Source organism: Macaca mulatta, chromosome 20 (genome assembly GCF_049350105.2).
Source record: "Macaca mulatta isolate MMU2019108-1 chromosome 20, T2T-MMU8v2.0, whole genome shotgun sequence".
NCBI lineage: Eukaryota > Metazoa > Chordata > Mammalia > Primates > Cercopithecidae > Macaca > Macaca mulatta.
Window position 1 is genome coordinate 29,746,152 of NC_133425.1, and position 25,680 is coordinate 29,771,831.

The 25,680-nt window shown below is 53.4% G+C and overlaps 2 protein-coding genes across 4 annotated transcripts; both read left to right on the forward strand.

Annotated features, from left to right (window-relative positions):
* The first annotated feature begins 336 nt into the window (after nt 1–336).
* On the forward strand, nt 337–4,492 carry BCKDK (branched chain keto acid dehydrogenase kinase). Of its 2 annotated transcripts, NM_001257638.1 has the most exon segments (12): nt 343–418; nt 982–1,335; nt 1,428–1,496; nt 1,590–1,700; nt 1,994–2,041; nt 2,122–2,241; nt 2,319–2,417; nt 2,606–2,679; nt 3,009–3,137; nt 3,218–3,307; nt 3,787–3,945; nt 4,039–4,492. In NM_001257638.1, coding segments are annotated over 11 exon segments (1,239 nt in total). In that variant the 5' UTR covers nt 343–418; nt 982–1,140; the 3' UTR covers nt 4,184–4,492.
* Nucleotides 4,493–11,647: 7,155 nt separating this feature from the next.
* On the forward strand, nt 11,648–25,609 carry KAT8 (lysine acetyltransferase 8). 2 transcript variants are annotated; one of them, XM_015126002.3, is made up of 11 exons: nt 11,648–11,876; nt 14,398–14,472; nt 14,551–14,726; nt 21,272–21,325; nt 21,426–21,590; nt 22,287–22,376; nt 24,268–24,408; nt 24,517–24,610; nt 24,706–24,856; nt 24,996–25,150; nt 25,470–25,609. In XM_015126002.3, the coding sequence occupies exons 1-11, from the start codon at nt 11,666–11,668 to the stop codon at nt 25,532–25,534; spliced, it is 1,377 nt and encodes a 458-aa protein (XP_014981488.1). In that variant the 5' UTR covers nt 11,648–11,665; the 3' UTR covers nt 25,535–25,609. The 2 variants fall into 2 exon arrangements, with proteins under 2 accessions (XP_014981488.1, XP_014981487.2); XM_015126001.3 differs by lacking the exon at nt 25,470–25,609 and having other exon boundaries at nt 24,996–25,370.
* Nucleotides 25,610–25,680: the final 71 nt, after the last annotated feature.

Below are 25,680 nucleotides of genomic sequence, written 5' to 3' on the forward strand. Positions count from 1 at the left end.
GAGCTGGGGTTTGAACCAGCCAGCCTGGTTTCCCATAAATGAACCAAGAACTGGAACGAGGACAAGACCTCCGAGAAGGAGTCAGGTAGGACGTGATTTGTGCGCTTTACATCTAAGATCTTCCAGCTCCCAGGGAGCCCGTTTCATGGAGCGGAAGATAGAGGCCGGGAGGGACAAGGAGAGCCTCGGAAGCCGTGTGGAGTAAGCGGTGCTGTTTGGGGTCCGGGAGCAGGGGCGTGGCCTGGATGCGTGGGCGCCCGGGGCTGCACGTCCTCAGACCAAACTACAACTCCCAGGACGCACTTGGCGCTGACGCCCACGTGACGTCACGGCGGCGGAGGCGCAGGCGGCTGGGCTCCCGGCGGGTGGACTGTTCGAGCCCTTCCGCTGGGACCCGGCCCCTGGCTCCGGCCCCGCGGTAAGTGGGGCGACTGCGCCTTACCGAGTCCGCGGAGGCCCCGCGGCGTACGTCCGCAGCCTCCATCACAGCGCGGGCGCGCAGACGGGGTGGCATCTACCATATGGGGGGCATCCGGGCCGAACCAAGTGACCGGCGTGGGGGACCCCGCTGGGGACTCCGGGCCGCATCCTCCCTAGCTGGCCCCGGGGGCCCAGCGCTGGTGTCGCATGTCCGCTGGCCGCACTCAGAGCCCGCGTTTGAAGGCGCTGGGCAGGCAGGGGCAGCCCCGCCCCCTGAGGAGGGTGCCCAGGACCCCGGGGCGCCGCGGCGAGGTTTTCGGGCTGGAAGGGTCTGAAGGGCTCCTCCCCCGATAGCCCTCCCACCGCCAGTAGAGCCTCGGGTTGGGGAATAGAAGCCCCGCGAGGCTAGGTCCTTTGGGCGCAGCCTGTGTGCGTCTGGGGAGGCGGTGGGAGGGATGGGGAGAGGTCGCCCGGGTCTGGGTAGACTGATGTACTGGTGGAGATACGGTGCAGGCTGTGTGGATTCAGATCCTTACAACTTCCTCTTCCCTGCCCCGGTAGATGGGAGCGCCCTCCGTGGGCTGAGCCTGTCAGCATCCTCGATGCACCCTGGTCCCTGAAGTCGGAGAAGAGCCCCTACCCACCCACACCCCCTTGCGCCATTTCGGGTCACCTGGGTCCTCAGCCCTAGCGGCCACCAGATCTGAAAGGAGCAGGACGATGATCCTGGCGTCGGTACTGGGGAGCGGCCCCCGGGGCGGGCCTCCGCTCCGGCCCCTCCTGGGGCCCACACTCGCGCTCCGGGCCCGCTCGACGTCAGCCACCGACACACACCACGTGGAGATGGCTCGGGAGCGCTCCAAGACCGTAACCTCCTTTTACAACCAGTCTGCCATCGACGCGGCAGCGGAGAAGGTGCGCAAGGGGGCGGCGAGCCCGGGGTCCGGGATGTGGCTGCGAGTGAGAGTGTTGGGGGTTCTCTGCTCAAGGCCCCTCTCCCTCCCTAGCCCTCAGTCCGCCTCACGCCCACCATGATGCTCTACTCCGGCCGCTCTCAGGACGGCAGCCACCTTCTGGTAAGATTTATGCCCTCTATTTTCCTCGTGGATCCTGGAGCTCTCCGGGACGCTTAGGCTCCAGCCCCGCCTTCCTTTCTCTTTTTCTCCTAGAAAAGTGCTCGTTACCTGCAACAAGAACTTCCAGTGAGGATTGCTCACCGCATCAAGGGCTTCCGCTGCCTTCCTTTCATCATTGGCTGCAACCCCACCATACTGCACGTGGTAAGGTAGAGAGGACCTTCAGTCAGCGGGCCACCCTGCCCAGGGGGCAAGTGGGGAGTCTGGGGCCCAGAGTGGCAGACGATTGCTTGCCTAAAGGTGTCAGGGCCACAAAGGATTCAACCCCAGGCCCTCAGAAGCCAAAGGTGTGTATTCATGGAACCTGGAAGGGTGGCAGTAGGGGTTTGATCACGTGGTCGACCAGTTGGGTGGTGAGCCCCATGGGTAGGTGGGGGTGGCTGTTCTCTACTCAGTGCCCATGCGGCTCTGTGAATTCCCACACCTCTTCCTTGCAGCACGAGCTATACATCCGTGCCTTCCAGAAACTGACAGACTTCCCTCCGGTGAGTGCTGGGACAGAGCAGGGTGAGGGGCTGAGAGGCTGGGCTTGGACCACCCTTCCTCATGACTCTGTGACCTGCAGATTAAGGACCAGGCGGACGACACCCAGTACTGCCAGCTGGTGCGACAGCTGCTGGATGACCACAAGGATGTGGTGACCCTCTTGGCAGAGGGCCTGCGTGAGAGCCGGAAGCACATAGAGGTTGGGGCAGTGAAGGAGGGGTTCGGCATGCTGGGGGCTGGGAAGGGCACGGGATTCTGAGACCTCACTCTTCACAGGATGAAATGCTCGTACGCTACTTCTTGGACAAGACGCTGACTTCGAGGCTTGGAATCCGCATGTTGGCCACGCATCACCTGGCGCTGCATGAGGACAAGGTAGGGCTCTGGGACCTGAGACCCACCTGGGAACGTTAAGTGAGACAGAGGAGACTGGGCTGGGGATCCGTGTCAAGGGCCTGGGGGTTGAGGCTGTGGAGCTGGTGCTTTGGGGCAGTTCTGAAGTTGCCAGCATCTGGGGGTGGGGCTAGGGGTGTGGGTAGTCCTGACCTCCTTTCTCCGGCCAGCCTGACTTTGTCGGCATCATCTGTACTCGTCTCTCACCAAAGAAGATTATTGAGAAGTGGGTGGACTTTGCCAGGTGAGGCAAGAATGGCTCAGGGGGTGGTCAGACGTCTGGGGCAGGGAAGGATTGGGTCTGAGCCCTTGCCCGGGGCATGGTCTGTGGGGAGCAGGGTTTCTCAATGATGGCACTATTGACATTTCCAGCCAGATAATTCTTTGTCATAGGGGCTGCCCTGTGCATGTTAGGAAGTTCAGCAGCATCCCTGGCGCCAGTAGTATTGCCTAGTTGTGACAAACAAAAATGTCTCTGTACATTGCCATATATTACTTAGGGGGGCAGAATTGTCTCCAGTTGCAAACCACTGGCGGAGGGGCCCCTGACTGAACCCTTGCTCCTGTCCACAGACGCCTGTGTGAGCACAAGTATGGCAATGCACCCCGTGTCCGCATCAATGGCCACGTGGCCGCCCGGTTTCCCTTCATCCCTATGCCACTGGACTACATCCTGCCGGAGCTGCTCAAGAACGCCATGAGGTGGGGTGGCTGGATGTGCTGGGTGGGAGGCAGACAGGAACCGGGGTGCTTCTACTTACTGGTCTTTCCCCTCTGCATAGAGCCACAATGGAGAGTCACCTAGACACTCCCTACAATGTCCCAGATGTGGTCATCACCATCGCCAACAATGATGTCGATCTGATCATCAGGTTTGCCCCGAGTGGGAGTTCGGCTGAGGTGGATGGGATGGGGGTCCAGGCACTGTTTCTGACTTGATCTAGGACCTTGAGCCCCTTCCTGCCCCATTCTGGGACTTGGTCCTTGACCAGATAAACTATTCTCTGGATCCTGAGATGGCCATGAGCTGCTTATTAATGGATCTGGGGCCAGTTGCAGGCCTAGGTATCCTGCCTCTGTCAGTAGCTGAGGAGCTTGAAATTGAGAAGCAGTCAGGAGTTGGTCTAGGATGCTGGGCCGAGGATAAATGTCACATCCTGTGAGAAGGTATAAGCAGTCAGTGGCCCTGGCAGAGGTGAGGATGATACAAACAAAGCCCTAGGGTCTAGGTGGTCCACATTCCAGCTCTGGGTGGAAGGGACAGGAAGGCAAACTTTGCACTGTCTGCTTGCTGGGTGGTGAGTCCCCCGTCAAAGCTGAGCCAAGCCCATTATTGTTGCCATCTTGCTAGGATCTCAGACCGTGGTGGAGGAATCGCTCACAAAGATCTGGACCGGGTCATGGACTACCACTTCACTACCGCTGAGGCCAGCACACAGGACCCCCGGATCAGCCCCCTCTTTGGCCACCTGGACATGCACAGTGGCGCCCAGTCAGGACCCATGCACGGGTGAGACCCTGCCAGACCAGGATGGAGGGGTGGGGGACCCCAGGAGACTCAAGCCTCTGAAGCCTCCTGTCCTGTCCCCCTGCCCACCACCAGCTTTGGCTTCGGGTTGCCCACGTCGCGGGCCTACGCGGAGTACCTTGGTGGGTCTCTGCAGCTGCAGTCCCTGCAGGGCATTGGCACGGACGTCTACCTGCGGCTCCGCCACATCGATGGCCGGGAGGAAAGCTTCCGGATCTGACCCCACAGCCTTTGGCCTGCTCACCTGACCAGCCTGGGCCGCATTCCCTGCAGGACCTCCTGGGTCAGGCAGGGTGGCCTCCTGCTCCACACGCTGCTGCATCTTGGGTCTCAGGGTCCCAGACAGATGGACTTACATGGAGCTGGGCACTGCCCCGCCTCAATAGGGTCCATTGTCTCCTCGCCTCCAGACCTTGGAGAGGGGAAGTGGGCACCCTGAGGCCTCCAGCACCAGCTCCGTCATTCTCGTTCCTGGGGAACCCCCACTCTGACCTGTCGTTTGTTATTAAAGTTCACATTTTGAATGCCCTCTCGGGCCCTGTGTGTGGGGAGGGCAGGTGAGCTTTTGTTTCTGTCCCCATTCAGGTTCACTGAGCCCTTGGGTTGAACTGGTTTGTGTCCCAGTCTCTTACCTGCCCTGAGAGCCTGGTGGGCCAGGAGTAGAATGGGTCCCAAGTCTGTTGCATGTTTGATTTGGTGGGAGTGGGATGACCGCAGCACCTTATACAAAGAGCTTTCATCTCGTTGAACAAATGTTTCTGGGTCCCAGATAATATCGAAGGCCCAGATTGACCCAGCTTCTGGCCTCAGTTCTGACTCTTCCTTTCCTGGCAGTTACAGTTTATAGAGGTGAAGGTCACCACACTGGGCAACCTCCTGAGCCAACTGATTCCCGAGCCTGAGTAAGGTTAAAAATACTGTGTCTGCTGCTGCCAAGGAAAAGAACATACAAGGTTGTGCCCTGGCAGGCCCCAGCAGGGACTGGGTGCCCCACTGCAAGGAAAGGCAGGGCCCTGATAGGGAGGAGCAAGGATTTGGACAAAGATACCAGGTAGGCTCAAGGTTAGACTTGAATCAGAACTCCAGATGACGTCTTAGGTGGGAACACCCTACCCACCTTGCCAGGGAAGAAGAAAGGCCTAAGGGTGGCCTGGTGGGGCTGGGAGGAGAACTGGAAAGTTCTCTTACTTTCACATCTGAGCTTCCACAGCACACTTCCTAAGGCTGACTCTAGGCCTGTACCATCTCCTACCCTTCAGGGGGATGGAGGGTAAGTTGTATCTGGAGGTCAAATGGAGGGGGCTAGGAAACCACAGTGACTTGCTAGACTGAAAAATCCTGCCAGCTGCAGGGCAGGACGGTGAGGCTGGAGAAGCAGGCAGCCATCAGAGGCCAGGGCCCTGAAACATGGGATTTATCTTGAGGCAGTAGGGACCCATGGGTATTTATTTAGAAATGGGGTCTTGCTCTGTTGCACAGGCTGGAATATGGTGGCTGCAGAGTTCACTGCAGCCTTGAACTCCTGGGCTCAAGAGATTCTCCCACCTCAGCCTTCTGAGTAGCTGGGACCATCATGCCAGGCTAAATTTTAAAATTTTTTGTAGGAACAGGGTTTCTACAAAACCCTATGTTGCCCTGGGCTGGACTTGAACTCTTGGGCTCAAATGATCCTTCCACCCCAGCCTCCCAAAGTGGTGGGATTACAGGCATGAGCCACTGTACCTGGCCCATGGGTGAGTTTTGAGCTGGGAAGGGATGGTTCTGGTTGGAGTCCCTGAGAGGATTCGTGTCCACGTGATTTGTTAAGAAAGTGCTCCCAAGACAGAGCAGGGGAAGCAGGAAGGAGAAGGGGAAGAAGCCAAGCAAGGACGTGACCTCAGGCAAAAGCCCAGAACCAGTCAATTATGCCTCAGGGTGGAAGGTGAGAGAGCTAAACCTCAGAGTCACTGATTAATTTCTCCACTTGGCAGTCACTGGTTAAAGTCTGTCGGTAAAGCAAGCAGCTCTGTTAAGAATGGAGTTTTAAGAAGAGTCTCAGGTGCTGGTGTGGGCCTTTGAAAGCACATCAAAGGTAATCTGGGCCACACAGAAACAGAAACAGCAAGAACTCCCAGAGGATCTGGGTGGAGCGCCTACATGGTTTTTTAAAATTTGTTTTGGTTTTTGAGACAGAGTCTCAATTTGTCGCCCAGGCTGGAGTGCAGTGGCAGGATCGCTCACTGCAACCTCCGCCCCACGCCCCCCAACCCTGGGTTCAATCGATTCTCCTGCCTCAGACTCCCGAGTAGCTGGGATTTACAGGCACATACCACCACACCCAGCTAATTTTTGTATTTTTCGTAGAGATGGGGTTTCGCCATGTTGGCCAGGCTGGTCTTGAACTCCTGACCTCAGGTGATCTGCCTGCCTCGGCCTCCCAAAGTGCTGGGATTACAGCTGTGAGCCACCATGCCCAGCCGTTTTTGTTTTTGTTTTTGAGACCGAGTCTTGCTCTGTCGCCCAGGCTGGAGTGCAGTGGCCGGATCTCAGCTCACTGCAAGCTCCACCTCCCGGGTTTATGCCATTCTCCTGCCTCAGCCTCCCAAGTAGCTGGGACTACAGGCGCCCGCCACCTCGTGCGGCTAGTTTTTTGTATTTTTTAGTAGAGACGGGGTTTCACCGTGTTAGCCAGGATGGTCTCAAATCTCCTGACCCGGTGATCCACACGTCTCGGCCTCCCAAAGTGCTGGGATTACAGGCTTGAGCCACCGCGCCCGGCCGCCGTTTTTTTTGTTTGTTTGGTTTGTTTTTTTTTTTGACACAGTCTCACTCTGTTGCCTAGTCTGGAGTGCAGTGGCAAGATCTCAGCTCACTGCAACATCCGCCTCCTGGGTTCAAGCAATTTTTCTGCCTCAGCCGCCCGAGTAGCTGAGATTACAGGAGCCTGCCATCACGCCCAGCTAATTTTCGTATTTTTAGTAGAGAGGGGGTTTCACCATGTTAGCCAGGCTAGTGTCAAACCCCTGACCTCAAGAGATCTGCCGGCCTCAGCCTCCCAAAGTGCTGAGATTACAGGTATGATCCACCGTGCCTGGCCCAGCCTTACTGTTCTCGGGGAAACAGATTTGCAAACATGCAACAAGATTCTTCTAACAAGAATCATTGGTGGCCAGTGGATTGGAGGGAGAAAGGTAGGGAGGGTGATGCAGTAGCCTGGATCAGGGATTTCTAAGGCCTAGGCTAATCCTTAACTAGAAAGGACAGTATCAGTAACTGACGATATCAGGTAAAGTAAAAAGTGAGGCGCCAGAACCCTGGGTAGGTGGAATAACAACCTTGAAGACAGGGTGGTTGAAGTGGGATAAGGCATTCGAATTTCAATTCTTTTCTTGCTTGATTTTTTTTTAGAAGCTGGGATTACAAACACCTGCCACCACACCTGGCTAATTTTTGTATTTTTAGTAGAGATGGGGTTTTACCATGTTGGCCAGGCTGGTCTCGTCGAACTCCTGACTTCAGGTGATCCGTCCGCCTTGGCCTCTCAAAGTGCTGGGACATATGTGAGCCACCGCGCTTGGCCGCTTCACTTTTATTTCTTATTTCTTATGCTGCCAGGCACCTGGCATTCACTGCCCCTTTCAGTTCTCCAGTGGCAAGTTAACAGCCCCTCCTACTGCCATTCTAACACAGATATTTCTTTTCTTTTCTTTTTTTTTTTTTTGAGATAGTCTCACTGTCGCTCAGATTGGAGTGCAATGGCATGATCTCGGCTCACTGCAACCTCTGCCTCCCGGGTTCAAGTAATTCTCCTGCCTCAGCCTCCTGAGTAGCTGAGATTACAGGCGTGCACCACCATGCCTGGCTAATTTTTCTATTTTTTGTAGAGATGGGGCTTCATCGTTTTGGCCAGGCTGGTCTCGAAATCCCAACCTCGTGATCCACCCACCTCAGCCTCCCAAAGTGCTAGGATTACAGGCATGAGCCACCATGCCTGTCAGATGTTTCTTGATTTGTAACATCTGAGAGACCCATCCTCAGGCCCTAAGCATTCCACTCCTCTCATAATTGTTTCCAAGCCCAATAACCACATTATAAATCAAACGAGATTCAGAGAATGGCCAAAGGGAATGTTTACTGAGTACCTACCCTGTCTGGCACTCTGCAATACACTTGTATATAGATAAGACATATAGTTCAACCATTACATAGTTATATGATTGATAGTTATACATGGGTTAACTGCTGGGGATTGGTTCCAGGACCACCTGTGAATACCGAACTCTGCAGGTGCTCAAGTCCTATAGTTGGCCCTGCCAAACAGCAGATATGAAGTCAGCTCTTCAGATCTGTGGGTTCTGCATCCTTACAATATTTCCTTTCCTTTTCTTTTCCTCCCTTCCTCCCTCTCTTTCTTTCCTTTTTCTGGGGGGGGGAGATGGAGTCTTGCTGTGTCAGCCAGGCTAGAGTGCAGCGGTGCGATCTCAGCTCACTGCAACCTCCACCTCCTGGGTTCAAGCAGTTCTCCTGCCTCAGCTTCCCAAGTAGCTGCGATTACAGGCACACGTCACCACGGCCGGCTGTTTTGTAGTTTTAGTAGAGATCCGGTGTTTCACAATGTGGGCGAAGCTGGTTTTGAACTCCTGACCTCAAGTATCCGCTTGCCTCGGCCTCCCAAAGTGCTGCGATTACAGGCGTGAGCTGCCGCACCTGGCCTTTTTTTTTTCTTTTTTTTTTCTGAGGCAGAGTTTCGCTCTTGCTGCCCAGGCTGGAGTGCAATGGCACGATCTTGGCTCACCACAACCTCTGCCTCCCAGGTTCAAGCGATTCTCCTGTCTCAGCCTCCCGAGTAGCTGGGATTACAAGCATGCACCACCACACCTGGATAATTTTGTATTTTTAGTAGAGATGGGGTTTCTCCACATTGGTCAGGCTGGTCTCAAACTCCCCACCTCAGGTGATCTGCCTGCCTCGGCCTCCCAAAGTGGTGGGATTACAGGAGTAAGCCACTGCGCCCAGCCTCCTTCTTTTCTTTCCCCCCCTTTTTTTTTGAGATAGGGTCTCACTCTGTCACCCAAGCTGGAGTGCAGTGGAAGGATTATAGCTCACTCAGCCTCCACCTCCTGGGTTTAAGCAATCCCTCTGCCTCACCCTCCCGAGTAGGTGGGACTACAGGCGCGGGCCCCCAGGCCCAGCTAATTTTTTTTTCCCCAAATTTTTAGTAGAAAGGAGGTCTCTTATGCTGCCCAGGCTGGTCTTGAAATCCTGGCCAGAAGTGATCCTCCTGCTTGGATTCCAAAAGTGCAAGATTACAGGTGTGAGCCACCATGACTAAACACTGTATTTGCAACCTGCTCTTCGTTGAATCTTCAAAGGTGGGACACGCAGCTATGGAGGGCCGATTATATATGGTTGGACCATACATATATAAATGGCTTAACTTTTACTGACTCTCATAGAATCCTCACACTTGTACACCTTACCCTGTGGAAGGTCAGAACTCAAGATTCATTTTTCACTGCCCAAAGTATTCTCCACTGTATCCACTGCCTTTGGCCAGTTTCCGTCCAGGAGACCTGTGGTTTTGGGGCTCGTTCTTTTTTTTTTTTTTAATTTTTGAGTTGGAGTCTCGCTCTGTCACCTAGGCTGGAGGGCAGTGGCGTGATCTCGGCTCACTGAAAGTTCTGCCTCCCGGGTTCACGCCATTCTCCTGCCTCAGCCTCCCCAGTAGCTGGAATTACAGGTGCCCGCCACCACACCCAGCTAATTGTTTTCTGTTTTTTAGTAGAGACGGGGTTTCACCTTGTTAGCCAGGATGGTCTCGATCTCCGGACCTCGTGATCCACCCACCTCAGCCTACCAAAGTGCTGGGATTATAGGCGTGAACCACTGCGCTCGGCCTTTTTTTTTTTTTTTTTTTTTTTTTGAGACAGAGTCTTGCTCTTGGTCCCCAGGCTGGGGTGCAATGGCGGGATCTCGGCTCACTGCAACCTCTGCCTCCCAGGTTCAAGCGATTCTCCTGCTTCAGCCTCCTGAGTAGCTGGGACTACAGGCGCGTGCCACCACGCTTGGCTAATTTTTGTATTTTTAGTAGAGACGGGGTTTCACCATGTTGGGCAGGCTGGTCTTGAACTCCTGACCTCAGGTGATCTGCCCGCCTCGGCCTCCCAAAGTGCTGGGATTACAGGTGTGAGCCACCGCTCTGGCCAACTTGTCCTTTTTTTTAAAATTGAGATGGAGTCTCGCTTGTCGCCTAGGATGGAGTGCAGTGGCACAATCTCGGCTCACTGCAACCTCCGCCTCCCGGGTTCAAGCGATTCTCCTGCCTCGGCCTTCCGAGTAGCTGGGACTACAGGCGCGTGCCACCACGCCCGGCTAATTTTTTGTAGTTTTAGTAGAGACGGGGTTTCACTGTGTTAACCAGGATGGTCTTCATCTCCTGACCTGATGATCCGCCCACCTCGGCGTCTCAAAAGTACTGAGATTCGGCCTCTCAAAGTACTAAGATTACAGGCGTGAGACACCACGCCCAGCCCAACTCGTCCTTTCTTTAGACTATCCTGTGAGGATGATTTATGGGCTATCTCTGAACATACCCGTTCTGCTTTCCCCGCCCCAACTGTATCCCAAATAAGGGATACAGTCTCTTCAACCTTCAAAAACCGGGCACTGGCTGGGAACGGTGGCTCACGCCTGTACTCCGAGCCCCCTGTAATCCTAGTACTTTGGGAGGCCGAGGCGGGCGGATCACCTGAGGTCCGGAGTCAGAGACCAGTCTGGCCAACAGGGTGAAGCCCTGTCTCTACTAAAAATACAAAAATTAGCCGTGCGTGGTGGCGCGCACTTGTGATCCCAGCTACTCAGGAGGCTGAGGCAGGAGAATTGCTTGAACCCGGGAGGCAGAGGTGGCAGTCGGCCGAGATCACGTCACTGCACTCCAGACTCGGCAACAGAGCTAGACTCCATCTCAAAAAAAACAAAAAAAGGTGAGCGACATTAGGCCAGCTCGAGTGTGCGGCTCCAGGCCACCAGGGCGGACGCTCTGACTCCGCCCTGTTAAAACGTGGGCAGCTCCCGCTGAAAACTGGCACATCTTGGCTTCCTCAAGCACCAGGGCCTTTAAAATGGTTCAGCTGGCCGGACGCGGTGGCTCACGCCTGTAAATCCCAGCACTTTGGGAGGTGGAGGCTGGCGGATCACGAGGTCGAGATTGAGACCATTCTGGAAAACATGGTGAAACCCCGTCTCTACTAAAAATATAAAAATTAGGTGGGCGTGGTGGCGCGCGCCTGTAGTCCCAGCTACTCGGAAGGCCGAGGCAGGAGAATCGCTTGAACCCGGAGGCGGACATTGCAGTGAGCCGAGATCACGCCACTGCACTCCAGCCTGGGCGACAGATCATGACTCCGTCTCTAAATAAATAAATAAATAAATAAATAAATAAATAAAAGGTTGAATTGAGTCATCGCATGAGGTAAGTCTGTCTCCTCTCCTCGACCATAGGCCGCAGCCACAGGTCCTCATGGAAAACCAGGAGCTCCAAGACTGCCGCACACTCAACATCCAGCTCGTCGCGGGGCCGCGAGGGACGGCCGCAGAAGCCAATCGGCTACTGCTACGTCACAGACCCCACCCTCAAACCTTGAGGAGCCCGCCCCACGCACTGCTGACCCGGACGCAGAAGAGCTGCGTGGCGTCCGACTCTGGCGTCACTTTCCCTCCCGCAATGGCGGCACAGGGAGCTGCTGCGGCGGTTGCAGCGGCGACTTCAGGGGTCGCGGGGGAGGGCGAGCCAGGGCCCGGGGAGAATGCGGCCGCCGAGGGGACCGCCCCATCCCCGGGCCGCGTCTCTCCGCCGACCCCGGCGCGCGGCGAGCCGGAAGTCACGGTGGAGATCGGAGAAACGTACCTGTGCCGGCGGCCGGATAGCACCTGGCGTGAGGGCGGGGCCCAGGGCCGGGGGCTGGGCGGAGCTCAGGGCCAGGGGGCGGGGCGGGGCCAGAGGACGGGCTCTCCGTGAGGGCGAGATCCGGGGGCTGGGAGTGGAGAGGAGGAGGGGCGGGGTTTGAGGAAAGAACGCCGCGATCCAGGCGCTGAGAAACCAGCCGGGTTGTGGGAGGCTGTCGACCTTTGATGATGTGGAGCGACACCTACAAACCCACCACTCAGGCCTTGACCAGGATTGTTCCCATTCCACTTCTTTGTCCAGTCTTAGGCTTCATTCATTTTTCTTGCTAACGCTGCTTCTTCACCCGTCTCTTGTCTCTGCGTCTTCTCTTTCCATCTGTCCCTGGCAGCCACCTTCCAGAAACAACAGGCTTCCCTTTCCTAATGTTCTGCTGCCTTCTCTCATTTTCAAAATTAACCCCAAACTCCTTAGAGTGGCATTCATTTTTGTGACCTCTCCAGTTTGTAGCCAACCCTAGCAAAGGGCATTGCCAGGCCAGAACACACTGTCCTCTGAAGACCACACGCCCTTTACCACCTGTGCCCTCTGCTTGGAATGCGTTTTCTTCCCTTTCTCCTTGTTCGCCTGCCTAGCTCCTACTCATCCTCTTAACTTCATATCCTTTGTGATGTCATCCTTGATTCCCCTTCAGGCGAAGTGAGTGGTTCCCTTCTCTGTGTTCCTGCAACATTTTTTTCGTACCTCAGTCATAGTTTTTGTAACATTATGTTGTAATTTTCTCTCTCTGTGTTCCTCCATCATACTGGGAACTTCTGGAGGGCAGGACTTCTTGTGATTCATCACTGTGTCCTCTGTACCCAGCAACAACGCAGCATAGGGCCAGACACATAGTGGTTGCCTTACTCACTTATTGAATGCTCTGCTAATTGTCAGGTGCTCTGCTAAAAATTTTGGAGGCATTAACTCACCTTCTAAGGTTGGCACTATTATCTCTTTTTTTTTTGGGGGGGGGACAGGATCTTGCTCTGTCACCCAGGTGGGAGTGCCATGGCGCTGTGACAGCTCACTGAAGCCTAGACCTTCTAGGCTCAAGTGATCCTCCCACCTCAACTTCTCAGAGTGTTGGGATTACTGGCATGAGCCACTGTGCCCAGCTGTTATCCCTTTTCACAGATGAAGAGACTGAGGCTCAGAAAGATGGAATAACTGGCTCAGTTACACATAGCTAGGAAGTCGGGAGCTGCAATTTTATATATTTTGTTTGTTTGTTTTGTTTTGTTTGTTTGAGACGGAATCGCACTCTGTTGCCAGGCTGGAGTGCAGTGGCACCATCTTGGCTCACTGCAATCTCTGCCTCCCGGGTTCAAGCCATTCTTCTGCCTCAGCCTCCTGAGTAGCTGGGACTACAGGTGTGCGGTGCCACGCCCAGCTGATTTTTGTATTTTTAGTGGAGACGAAGTTTCACCATGTCGGCCAAGATGGTCTTGACCTCTTGACCTCGTGATTCACCCACCTTGGCCTCCCAAAGTGTTGGGATTACAGGCATGAGCCATGGTGCCCAGACCTGGAATTATATATTAATGTAGGCTATCTTAATCCAGAGTCAGCACTCATGATCCCTGAACAAATGAGCAACTGAGGGTATATGGTAAAATAAGCATTGAATTTAGAGTCAGACTTAAATTCAGTTAAGTATCAGCTCTTATCACTTCAAATCTGTGACCCTGGGTAAGCCTCAGTTTTGTTTTGTTTTGTTTTTTGGGGTTCTTTTTTTCTTTTTGAGACAGAGTCTTGCTCTTGTCACCCAGGCCACAGTGCAGTGGTATAATCCCGGCTCACTGCAACCTGTGCCTCCCAGGTTCAAGCAATTCTCCTGCCTCAGCCTCCCGAGTAGCTGGGATTACAGGTGTGTGCCACCATACCTGACTCTTTTTTTTTTTTTTTGTATTTTTAGTAGAGATGGAGTTTTGCCATGTTGACCAGGCTGGTCTCCAGCTCCTGGCCTCAAGTGATCTTTCCATCTCGGCCTCCGAAACTACTGGGATTACAGGTTTTTTTTGAGGCAGAGTTTCACTCTTGTTGCCCAGGCTGGAGTGCAATGGCGTGATCTCGGGTCACTGCAACCTCCGCCTCCCGGGTTCAAGTGATTCTCCTGCCTCAGCCTCCCCAGTAGCTGGGATTACCGATGTGCGCTGCCACGCCCAACTAATTTTGTATTTTCAGTGGAGACGGAGTTTCTCCATGTTGGTCAGGCTGGTCTCAAACTCCCGACCTCAGGTGATCTGCCCGCCTCGGCCTCCCAAAGTGCTGGGATTCTAGGCGTGAGCCACCGCACGCAGCCCCAGTTATTTTCTCATTCATAAAATAGTAATAACAGCCCCAACCTGGTCCACCTCACAGTTGTGGCAGTGATTGAGTAGAATGGCAGAGGTGAACTAGTGAGGTTAGCTGATGCGTGGCCCTGGATTCTGGAAACTGCTCCTCAGTGTGCAGGATTCCTTTTGTTCCAGTCTTACCTTCCTGATAACCCTAGCCTTTTTCCATCACAGATTCTGCTGAAGTGATCCAGTCTCGAGTGAACGACCAGGAGGGCCGAGAGGAATTCTATGTACACTATGTGGGCTGTGAGTGGCTTGGTGCATCTGGGCCTGGGTGCGGGGAGTTGGGTGCCCTGGCAGCACTCTCATGGCCCATCCTTACAGTTAACCGGCGGCTGGACGAGTGGGTAGACAAGAACCGGCTGGCGCTGACCAAGACAGTGAAGGATGCTGTGCAAAAGAACTCAGAGAAGTACCTGAGTGAGCTCGCAGAGCAGCCTGAGCGCAAGATCACTCGCAACCAAAAGCGCAAGCATGATGAGATCAACCATGTGCAGAAGGTCCGGATCCCTTCCCATCCATAGGCCCGGGAGGCCTAGCTATCTCTGCCAGCTCCCTTGGGTCTCTCGGGCCCCAGTGCCAAAACCATAGCAAATCCCATTTCTTAAGCTCCTGCAGTGTGTCAGGGACTTTACCTACTTCCTCTTACTTATTTTTCATAGCTAAGGAAACAGGCTTAGAGGGTAAGGGCTTCGCTGCAGTCTCACAGCAAGGAAATGGCACAGCTGGGACTAGAACTCAGGCCTCCTGCACCAGTAGCCTCTTTTGTCTCCTAGTGGCTGTGTCTTAGTAGAAAAATGACTTGAAGTTTAGTGGGAAGACGAGAATGTTATTGGGCAGTTGCTATAGCCAGGCACCCTGCCAAGTCCTGTTTGTGTATAAGCTCCTCATTCTTCCCAACAGTTCAACACTCAGGAATAGTTACTTTTTGGTAGGTGAGGAAGCAGGCTCAGAGAGATTAAGTAACATGCCCAAGGTCACACAGGCAGTAAAACGGTGGGCTGGAATTAGAATAATAATGCCAAACACTTGTTAGCCAGTGAGCCAAAGTGTTAAGCTAAATGCTGGCTTTTTTTTGTTTTGTTTTGTTTTGAGATGGAGTCTCTCTGTCGCCCAGGCTGGAGTGCAGTGGCACGATCTCGGTTCACTGCAATCTCTGCCACCTGGGTTCAAGCAGTTCTGTCTCAGCCTCCCGAGTAGCTGGGACTACAGGTGCCCGTCACCACGCCCAGATAATTTTTGTATTTTTAGTAGAGACAAGGTTTCACCATATTGGTCAGGCTGGTCTCGAACTCCTGACCTCAGGTGATCCGCCCACCTTGGCCTCGCAAAGTGCTGGGATTACATGTGTGAGCTACTGCTCCCAGCCTAAGCTAGGTGTTTTAATACATGACCTCACTGACATTTCACAGCAGGCCTGTGAAGTAAGCATTATTATCCCCAATTTATAGAAGAGCTGCAGATAGGTGTAGGGACCCAGACAGGAATTAGATCTACCAGCTAGATTGTGCTACCTCAGAGCCAGAGGCCTTAGCCATGATTTTAGTTTTTTCTTAAGAGATGGGAGTCTTGCTGTGTTGCTCAGGCTGGACTTGAACTCCTGGGCCCAAATGTTCTTCCTGCCTCAGCCTCCTAAGTAGCTGGGACTACAGGTGTGCATCACTGTACCTGCCTTGGTTTTTTCTTGTATTGATATATAATAGTTGTACATATTTTTTTTGTTTGTTTTTTTTGTTTTTTTTGAGACAGGGTCTTACTCTATCGTCTAGGCTGAGTGCAGTGGCACAGTCATGGCTCACTTCAGCCTCAACCTCCTGGGCTCAAGCAATCCTCCTGCCTCAGCCTCCTGAGTAGCTGGGACCATAGGCAAGTGCCACCATGCCTGGCTAATTTTTTTATTTGTTTGTAGAGACGGGGTCTGCTATGTTGCCCACACTGGTCTCAAACTTCTGGTCTCAAGCGATCCTCCTGCCTTAGTTTCCTAAAGTGCTGGGATTACAGGTGTGAGCCACTGTGCCCAACCAAGTCTCAGTGTCTTAATTTACAAAATTAAAATGAGGAGTGCAAACCAGAGCAAGATTGTCAAAGTCTCCAGACACCCAAACATTTGTTACTTTCAGCCGTTGCAGTTTGATCCTTCTGAGTACATCAGTTCAGTGGGCAAGCCCAGCATTTAAATTTCTTTAAATGGAAGAAATAAAGTGGATAAGATAGAAAATTCAGGGTGTTGCACTTTATTAAGGGTAAGTATTGTTTTGAGAAGCTTTTATTTCACACCCAATAAAAGTGTGCAGGATTCCTCTTGTTCCAGCCTTACCTTCCCAATGATCCTAGCACACACTTGTGTGTATATATGGACATGTCAACAGGTTTACAGTGCCAAGTGTACTTTCTACTGTGGTATGATTTAAAAAATTGAAATACCCTAAACTGGAAGAACTCCTCAAGGTCTAAACTGCCCAATTGAACTTCCTGTTGTAATGGAAATGTTCTATAGTTGTACTATCCAGTACAGTAGCTACTAGCCACATGTAGTTGTTGAGCACTTGAAATGTGTCAAGTGTGACTAAGAATTAAGAATCTTAAAATTATGGTCGGGTGCAGTGGCTCATGCCTGTAATCCCAACATTTTGGGAGGCAGAGGTGGGTGGATCACTTGAGGTCATGGGATTGAGACCAGCCTGGCCAACATGGCCAAACCCCATCTCTACTAAAAATACAAAAATTAGCCGGGCGTGGTGGTATACACCTGTAATCCCGGCTATTTAGGAGGCTGAGGCAGAAGAATTGCTTGAACCCAGGAGGTAGAGGTTGCAGTGAACCGAGATCATGCCACTGTACTCCATCCAGCCTGGGTGTCCAAGCAAGATTGTCTCAAAAAAAATAAATAAATAAAAGCATTATAATTCTTGTTAAAAAAATTTATTTATTTTTATTTTTTTGAGACAGAGTCTCGCTTTGTCAATCAGGCTGGAGTGCGGTGGTGTGTGATCTCAATTCACTGCAACCTCCGCCTCCCGGGTTCAAGCGAGTTTCCTGCCGCAGCCTCCCAAGTAGCTGGGACTACAGGCACGCACCACCATGCCCGGCTAATTTTTGTGTTTTTGGTAGAGATAGGGTTTCACCATGTTTGGCCTCAAACTCCTGACCTCAAGTGATCCATCTGCCTCGGCCTCCCAAAGTGCTGGAATTACATGTGTGAGCCACCGTGCCCAGCCAAAATTTTCATTTTTTGAAGAGTCTCACTCTGTCACCTAGGCTGGAGTACAGTGGCGAGATCTCGGGTTACTGCAACCTCTGCCTTCCTGGCTTAAGCAATTTTCATACTTCAGCCTCCCAAGTATCTGAGATTACAGGCATGTGCCACCACATCCAGCTAATTTTTTTTTGTTTTTAGTAGAGATGGGGTTTTGCTATGTTGGCCAGAGTGGTCTGGAACTCCTGGCCTCAAGTGATCCTCCCACCTCGGCCTCTCAAAGTGCTGGGATTACAGGCATGAGCCACCATGTTTGGCTGAGTATAATTTTAAATAGCCCTATGTGACAAGTGGCTACTCTATTGGACAGCGTAGATCTAAGATTAATTCCTCAACTGTTTTGCACTCAACAAAGATATACCTCTGAGCTGGCAACCAGCAGGGTGGATAACGGGCCAGTGGTGATTAAATCAAAGAATAGGTAATGAAACAATCATCCAGTTAACAATCAGCAAGGTTCTTCAGAGCCTAATTAATGTTTAATTCTAAATAAATTGCAACAATTAAGAAAAGTAGTGTTTTTGTAGTTCTTTATTGCATTGGCAGAAGAGTACTATATTTTGTAAGAATTGGGAAATGTGGTTTAAAGAGATGTGTGAGGGGCCGGGCGCGGTGGCTCACGCCTGTAATCCCAGCACTTTGGGAGGCTGAGGCGGGTGGATCACGAGGTCAAGAGATTGAGGCCAGCCTGGCCAACATGGTGAAACCCCATCTCTACTGAAAATACAAAAATTAGCTGGGCTCCCAGCTACTTGGGAGGCTGAGGCAGGAGAATCACTTGAATGTGGGAGGCAGAGGTTGCAGTGAGCCAAGATCACGCCACTGCAGTCCAGCCTGGCAACAGAGAGAGACTCCATCTCAAAAAAAAAAAAAAAAGAGACGTATGAGAAGGAAAATCTTTCTTCCTCATCTTTACAGTGGTTAGCTTCAGAATTGGACAGACCAGGCGCCCATGCCCGACTCTGCTGAGTACCAGTTCTGTGACCTCGGGCAAGTGACCTCATCTCTTTGTGCCTCAGTTTTGTCTCTTATACAACAGGGACAATGAGCACTCTTATTTCAAAGGCTCATTGTGAGGACAAAATGAAATAATGTCGGCTGGGTGCAGTGGCTCATGCCTGTAATCCCAGCACTCTGGGAGGCTGAGATGATTGGATCATTTGAGGTCAGGGGTTCGAGACCAGTCTGGCCAATACGGTGAAAGCCCGTCTCTACTAAAAATACAAAAAGAGGCCAGGCACAGGCCAGGTGCAGTAGCTCATGCCTGTATTCCCAGCACTTTGGGAGGCCGAGGTGGGCGGATCACGAGGTCAGGAGTTCGAGACCAGCATCACCAACGTGGTGAAACCCCTCTCTACTAAAGATACAAAAATTAGCTGGGCTTGATGGCGTACACCTGTAATCCCAGCTACTTGGGAGTATGGGGCAGGAGAATGACTTGAACCCAGGAGGCGAGGTTGCAGTGACCTGAGATGGTGCCATTGCACTCCAGCCTGGGCGACGGGGCAAGGCTCCGTCTCAAAAAAAAAAAAAAAGGCTATGGCTCATACCTGTAATCCCAGCATTTTGGGAGGCCAAGGTGGGTGGATCATCTGCAGGTCAGGAGTTCGAGACCAGCCTGGCCAACATGGTGAAACCCCATCTCTACTAAAAATACAAAAAATTAGCTGGGCGTGCTGGTGGGCGCCTGTAATCCCAGCTACTTGGGAGACTGAGGTGGGAAGATCGCTTGAACTCAGGAGGTGGAGGTTGTGGTGAGCCAAGATTGCGCCATTGCACTCCAGCCTGGGCAACGAGCAAAATTTCGTCTCAAAAAGCAAAATAAATTAGCCGGGCATGGTAGCAGGTACATGTAGTCTCAGCCACTTGGGAGGCTGACGCAGGAGAATCACTTAAGCCCAGGAGGCAGAGGTTGTCGTGAGCTGAGATCTCGCCATTGCACTGCAGCCTGGGTGACAGAGTGAGAAAAAAAAAAAAAATGTCTATGCCGTGCTTGCCACTTGGAATAAATGGCAGCTCACTAGTCCCTGAGGGCAAGGGACCTCACCTTGCCCTGCCTGTTTACTACTCTGTAGAATTGAAATAAGAATTCAGCTGGGTGCAGTGGCTCAGAGGTCAGGAGTTTGAGACCAGCCTGGCCAACATGGCGAAACCTGTCGCTACTAAAAATACAAAAATTACCTTGATGTGGTGGCATGTGCCTGTAGTCCCAGCTACTTGGGAGGCTGAGGCAGGAGAATTGCTTGAACCTGGGAGTCGGAGGTTGCAGTGAGATGAGATGGTGACACTGTACTCCAGCCTGGGTGACAGAGTGAGACTCCGTCTCAAAAAAAAGGAAATAACATTCTATGTAAGGGTTACTGAAAGGATTAAATGAGGCCATATAAGCACAGTGCTTTGTGGAGGGGGTTCTGGGTAAAGTGCTGGCTCCTTCCTCCCTTCTCAGCTACAGGGCAGGGCCTCGTCTGCCCTAGTGTAGGTCATGGGCCATCTTGGGTCCCTCCTCCATTGTCAGGTTATACTGGGTTCCTCCTGCAGGGTCTGGTCTAGGAGTAGGACGTGCTGTGAGTGTGGTGTGACTCTTAGTCTCTGCTTTCTAAGGACTTGAAAAATAGAGGAACCCAGGTGGGCATACTTGGCCGGTGTTGCCCTGTTGACCACTTCTCACTGAACTTGGGAAGGAGCGAATGTTTTCTGGATGGGAAGAATCCAGTCAGGCCTCCTGGAGGGGGTGGTAAGAATCTCAAGCCTTGAAGGATGGGAAAGAGCACAATAACAACAGTGACACAGGATAGATCACAAAGCATCATGGACTCACCTGACTCATGCTCCGTGCCAGGCTGAGGAAGCGTTTTCTGCTGGCAGTGAGGGAAGGAAGGGCATTCTCCAGGTGGAAGGAGCTGTTTGTCCTAAAGCATGAAGGCCGCAAAAAGGGGGCTGCTGATAGCAATGAGGAGGCTGGGGCTGGAGGCAGGGAATCTGAGGAGGCCTAGTGAATTGTCCAGACCTGAGATGGGGCCATGACTACCTGGAGCAGGACAGAGAGGAGAATTCCAGAGAGGACCCAATTCCAGAGATGTCAGAAGTAGAGTCGGCATCGCTGTATTAGGACTTGGCCAGGCTGAGGGAGAGGGAGTAGTCTGAGGCAAGCCTAGTTACATGTCTTGGACATTGGGACCAAGAGTGATGTTCCCAGTAAAATGAGCAACCCAGGAGGCGGCAGGCACAGGTTTGCAGGGAGGAGTGTTGAGGTCCTTTCTGCACATCTTGAGTCTGCTGTCCCTATGGGAGGGACCTCTGGGGCAGTCCCATGGGCAGGCAGGGTTTGGTGCTCAGGAAAGGGGTCCAGGCACATCGGGGAGATGGTAACAATTCTTATGGTGGGCCTGGAAGGCAATATCTGTTACTTCATTTGAGTCTCACAACTTTGGCAGAGCTGGATTGCCCCCCGTTGTGCAGCCGAAGCCCCTATTCCGATCCTAACCCTGTTCATCTGGCAAAAGGTCCAAACTTGGACATCAAGGATGTCTGGGATATCCGGGGGTGGGGCGGGTGGATGCGAGAGGAGCCTGGACCAGCCAGCTTCAGAACTGAGTCAGACAGGTTAGCTATTGGTGTGGTTATTATTTGCCATCCAGAAATGAGGTCTGGAAGACAGCAGGGAAGCCTTGTGGGTCCTGGATTCCAGGAGGCCTGGACTCCAGGCCTGGCTTTGCTGTTGCTGGCAGGGGAGGGACAGCCTGGTTACCACTTCTGTTCACCTCTGCTTACTTTTCTTTCCTGGCCCAGACTTATGCAGAGATGGACCCCACCACAGCGGCCTTGGAGAAGGAGCACGAGGCGGTAAGTGGGGCTGGGAAGCTGCCTGCAGGTCCCCTGTCTCCCCTTGCTGAGGAGCCCCTGCTGAGCCATGCACTGTGCCCCACTCCCACCCTGCCTGCAGATCACCAAGGTGAAGTATGTGGACAAGATCCACATCGGGAACTACGAAATTGATGCCTGGTATTTCTCACCGTTCCCCGAAGATTATGGGAAACAGCCCAAGCTCTGGCTCTGCGAGTACTGCCTCAAGTACATGAAATACGAGAAGAGCTACCGCTTCCACTTGGTGAGGCTGGGCTGGCCGGGCCAAGCTGGGCAGGGGCCTGGTGAGAGGCAGAGGCAGGCAGGGAGGCTGAGGGCGGCTGCGCTGGCAGCTCCAGGGAGGAGACAGGCCCAGAGGGGCGAGTATAGGGAAGAGCTGCTAGGGGGTCAGGAGGCCTGGATTCCAGGCCTGGCTTTGCTGTTGCTGGAAGGGTGACCTTGCCAACTCCAGACCTCAGCTTCCTCTTCTCTGGAATGGGGACAGTAACTCACCCCCTTCGGGTCTTTTGTCAAGGCCAGCCCCATCCCAGGAAGCACACATAGGCCCTGGCAGTGGGACCTTAAGTGTGGACAAAACTGGGGGCTGTCAGGAAGGGGCGCTGTCGTCACTGACACAGTGGGCTGCTTCCAGAGGTGTGGAATCTGAAGCGAATAGGTGTGGTTTAGGGAAGCCATTGTCATGGATGGGTCCCTCCAGAGCCAGGCCCACGGAGACTCAAAACCCCACCCCGCTGTGTGATGTTTGCGTCTCTGTGCTGGGCCTTGGTCTATAAAGCAGGATTGCTTTCCTAAGGCTGCTGGGAGGATTACTCAATGCAAGTGAAGTGTTGTGGGGGGAAACAGAGAGGCAGAGACTTGCTCCAAAGCACATAGTGGTGGGCTGGGGGCCTCCTAGCAGAGAAGCTATGGGCAGCGAGCCTGTTCTCCTGTCCCCCACCAGGGTCAGTGCCAGTGGCGGCAGCCCCCCGGGAAAGAGATCTACCGCAAGAGCAACATCTCTGTCTACGAAGTTGATGGCAAAGACCATAAGGTGAGTGGGTGGCCGGGGGCTGGGGGAGGCCGGGGAGGCCCTGGGCACCTCCCAGATGATCCTCATTGCCACCAAAGGGGAGGGAGGGAGCAGCCTTAGCTGAGCCTCTATGGGCAGAATGCCTCTGAGGGGCCGGGCACTGTAGCTCACACCTGTAATCCTAGCACTTTTGGAGGCTGAGGTGGGCAGATTGCCTGAGCTCAGGAGTTCGAGAGCAGCCTGGGCAACATGACGAAACTCCTTCTCTACTAAAAATACAAAAAAATTAGCTGGCGTGGTTGTGCACACCTGTAATCCCAGCTACTCGGGAGGCTGAGGCACGAAAATTGCTTGAACCAGGGAGGTAGAGGTTGCAGTGAGCTGAGATTGCGCCACTGCACTCCAGCCTGGACGACAGAGTGAAAATCTGTCTCAAAAAAAAAAAAAAAAAAAGAAGGCCTCTCGGGGCTTCCTAGCCTGACACTAGGCCTATGGTTGGTGCATAGGAAACACAGGGCCCTGTGGTGGCCCCAGGTTTCTTCTGCTGGTGGGGTTAGGTTCAAATTTGAGTTGTTCTGGAACCCAGAGGAGATTGTCTTGCCTGAGGCTGCTTTTAGAAGCGCTTTCTCCTTCCGTTGGAAAGAAAGGTGTTTGCTTTTGCCTGGGAGGGGACTGCTTTGTGTGAAATTTCCTGCTGAGAGAGCTCTGTGGTTATCAAGGGCTGAGTTCCTTGTTCCTGGCCCGGAATGACTTCAGCAGGGTGGGCTGGGACCTTTGGGACCTGCTCTGCTGTTGTACAGAACTTGGCCTTTGCCTTGTCAGTCTGTGAGGGTCTCGCCAAGTGTACTGGTTTCCGGCAGATGGGCCATACAACATAGGACGGAGAGGGCAGGCTTCAGGGTGGCTCCACTCACTGCAAGGTGACTCGTTGCCCTGTCACTTCCTCACTGACCACAGACAAGTTACTTAACATAGTTCCTGTTTCCTTGTCCATAAGACGGGAGTCATAATATTTACCTAGTGGTGGTGTTAGTGGAATAAATGAGACAGCAAATGTCAAGTGTTCAGTGCAGTGCTTGGCACTAGTAAGTGCTTAATAAACACGGGCCTTGTTATTATCGGTGATCTCTTGGGGCTTGATTAGCCTTGGACTCGGAGAATATGCAGGTTGAGCCCAGCCCTTGCCCCTGCTCTGCCTTCCTGAGCATGGCTGGGTGGAATGGCAGAAGGGCCTCCGCTGGATGTGGTGATGCTTTCCAGCTCTGCACTCTGCCAGCTTTGAGGCCCTGGACAACACTCTGGGAGCTTCAGCTTCCTCCTGAATGAGATGGGCCTGGCAGTGCTGAGCTCGCACAGCTGCCGGGTTGGATGAGAGAGTGGTTGTGGTGTCATAAACCAGGGAACCCTTTAGTCTGTCCTGTGAAGCCAAACTCAGTCCCATTGTCCCCCTCCTGGAGTGCGGCCAAGTGGACAGACAGGGCTCGAGGCTCCTCCATTCAGCAGATATTTACCAGGCACCCAGCTTCATACTTAGCCTCGTGCTAGGTGCTGGGGACACAGCCATGAACAGGACAGTCTGAATTCCTGCCTCGCAGCCTCAGTGTCCTGAGCTGAAACAGAGTTAATGTCTGTGAAGACTGAAGCAGATCCTGCATGGAAGGCACCCAGCCCGTATTTGGCGCTCAGAAGGGGTAGCCGGGCTTCGTCTAGCTCTGCTGGCACCTCCGAAGTGCTGTTGCTCTCTGATTTCCAGTTCCCTGTCCGTCGGAGGCTGACTGAAGACTCCTTCCAGTGTGAAATCTGTCTGGCCTTGTGAGGCGCCCACTTCCTGCAGGCTGGTGCTGGCCGCTGGAACCAGCTGGGTAGGACCTGTGCCTGCCCCCTGAGCATGTCTCCCCCTCCTCACCCCCAGATTTACTGTCAGAACCTGTGTCTGCTGGCCAAGCTTTTCCTGGACCATAAGACACTGTACTTTGACGTGGAGCCGTTCGTTTTTTACATCCTGACTGAGGTGGACCGGCAGGGGGCCCACATTGTCGGCTACTTCTCCAAGGTACTGGGTCTGGAAGCTCAGGGTGGGGAGGGTGGGGAGGGCGAAGGTGGGCATAAACAGAGAGGGGGCAGAGCCTCCCCAGTGGCCCTGAACACCCGCTTCCTGCAGGAGAAGGAGTCCCCGGATGGAAACAACGTGGCCTGCATCCTGACCCTGCCTCCCTACCAACGCCGTGGCTACGGGAAGTTCCTCATTGCTTTCAGTGAGTGGTTCCTGGTCTGTCTGGGAGTGGGAGACCTGTGGGGCAGGGGTGCCAGGGCAGGCTGGATTCTAAGTTCCTCTTTCTACTGCCGCCAGGTTATGAGCTCTCCAAGCTGGAAAGCACGGTCGGCTCCCCTGAGAAGCCGCTGTCTGACCTGGGCAAGCTCAGCTACCGCAGCTACTGGTCCTGGGTGCTGCTGGAGATCCTGCGGGACTTCCGGGGCACACTGTCCATCAAGGATCTCAGGTGAGGGGGCCTCCTGGACCATGGGGGCAGGATTTGTCCTGAGATGGGCCATGATCCTGCCTCCTCATACCCTGTCGCCATCCTGGCCAGATCCCACAAGGGCACCAAGTCTGGCATTTGCTCTCATCCCTTTTTGCAGCCAGATGACCAGCATCACCCAGAATGACATCATCAGTACCCTGCAGTCCCTCAATATGGTCAAGTACTGGAAGGGCCAGCACGTGATCTGTGTCACACCCAAGCTGGTGGAGGAGCACCTCAAAAGTGCCCAGTATAAGAAACCACCCATCACAGGTGGGTGGGGGGCTGCCGTGTGTCGGGGGCGGGAAAGGGGTGTGTGGGCAGTGGGGATAGGGGAGTGTTGGTATATGGACTGCTAGGAGTCAAGGCCTTCTTATTACTGTCACATGATCCCAAACCAGTCGGACCAGCTCCCAGGATGGAGCCTGGGGCGGGCCTCTCATTCCTGGGCTTCTCTGCCCCTCCTCAGCACAGCCTGCCCTTTTGTTCTCACCTGGAGGAGGTGAAACTGGCCTGAGCCCAGAGCAGGGCAGCCAGGTGTGAGCTGGTCTGGCCCAGTCCCAGACCTGTCTCCCACCCCTTCTCCCCACAGTGGACTCCGTCTGCCTCAAGTGGGCACCCCCCAAGCACAAGCAAGTCAAGCTCTCCAAGAAGTGAGCGGCCTGGCCCCCAGCCTGTAAATATGTATAGACCTGTTTTGTCCTTTTTTTAATAAAGTCAGTTCTGCTGGTGGCCCTGGACTTTGGAGGGGAAGGGGAGGCCAAGAGCCGATGTTCTTCATTTCACTTCACACATGCACGGCG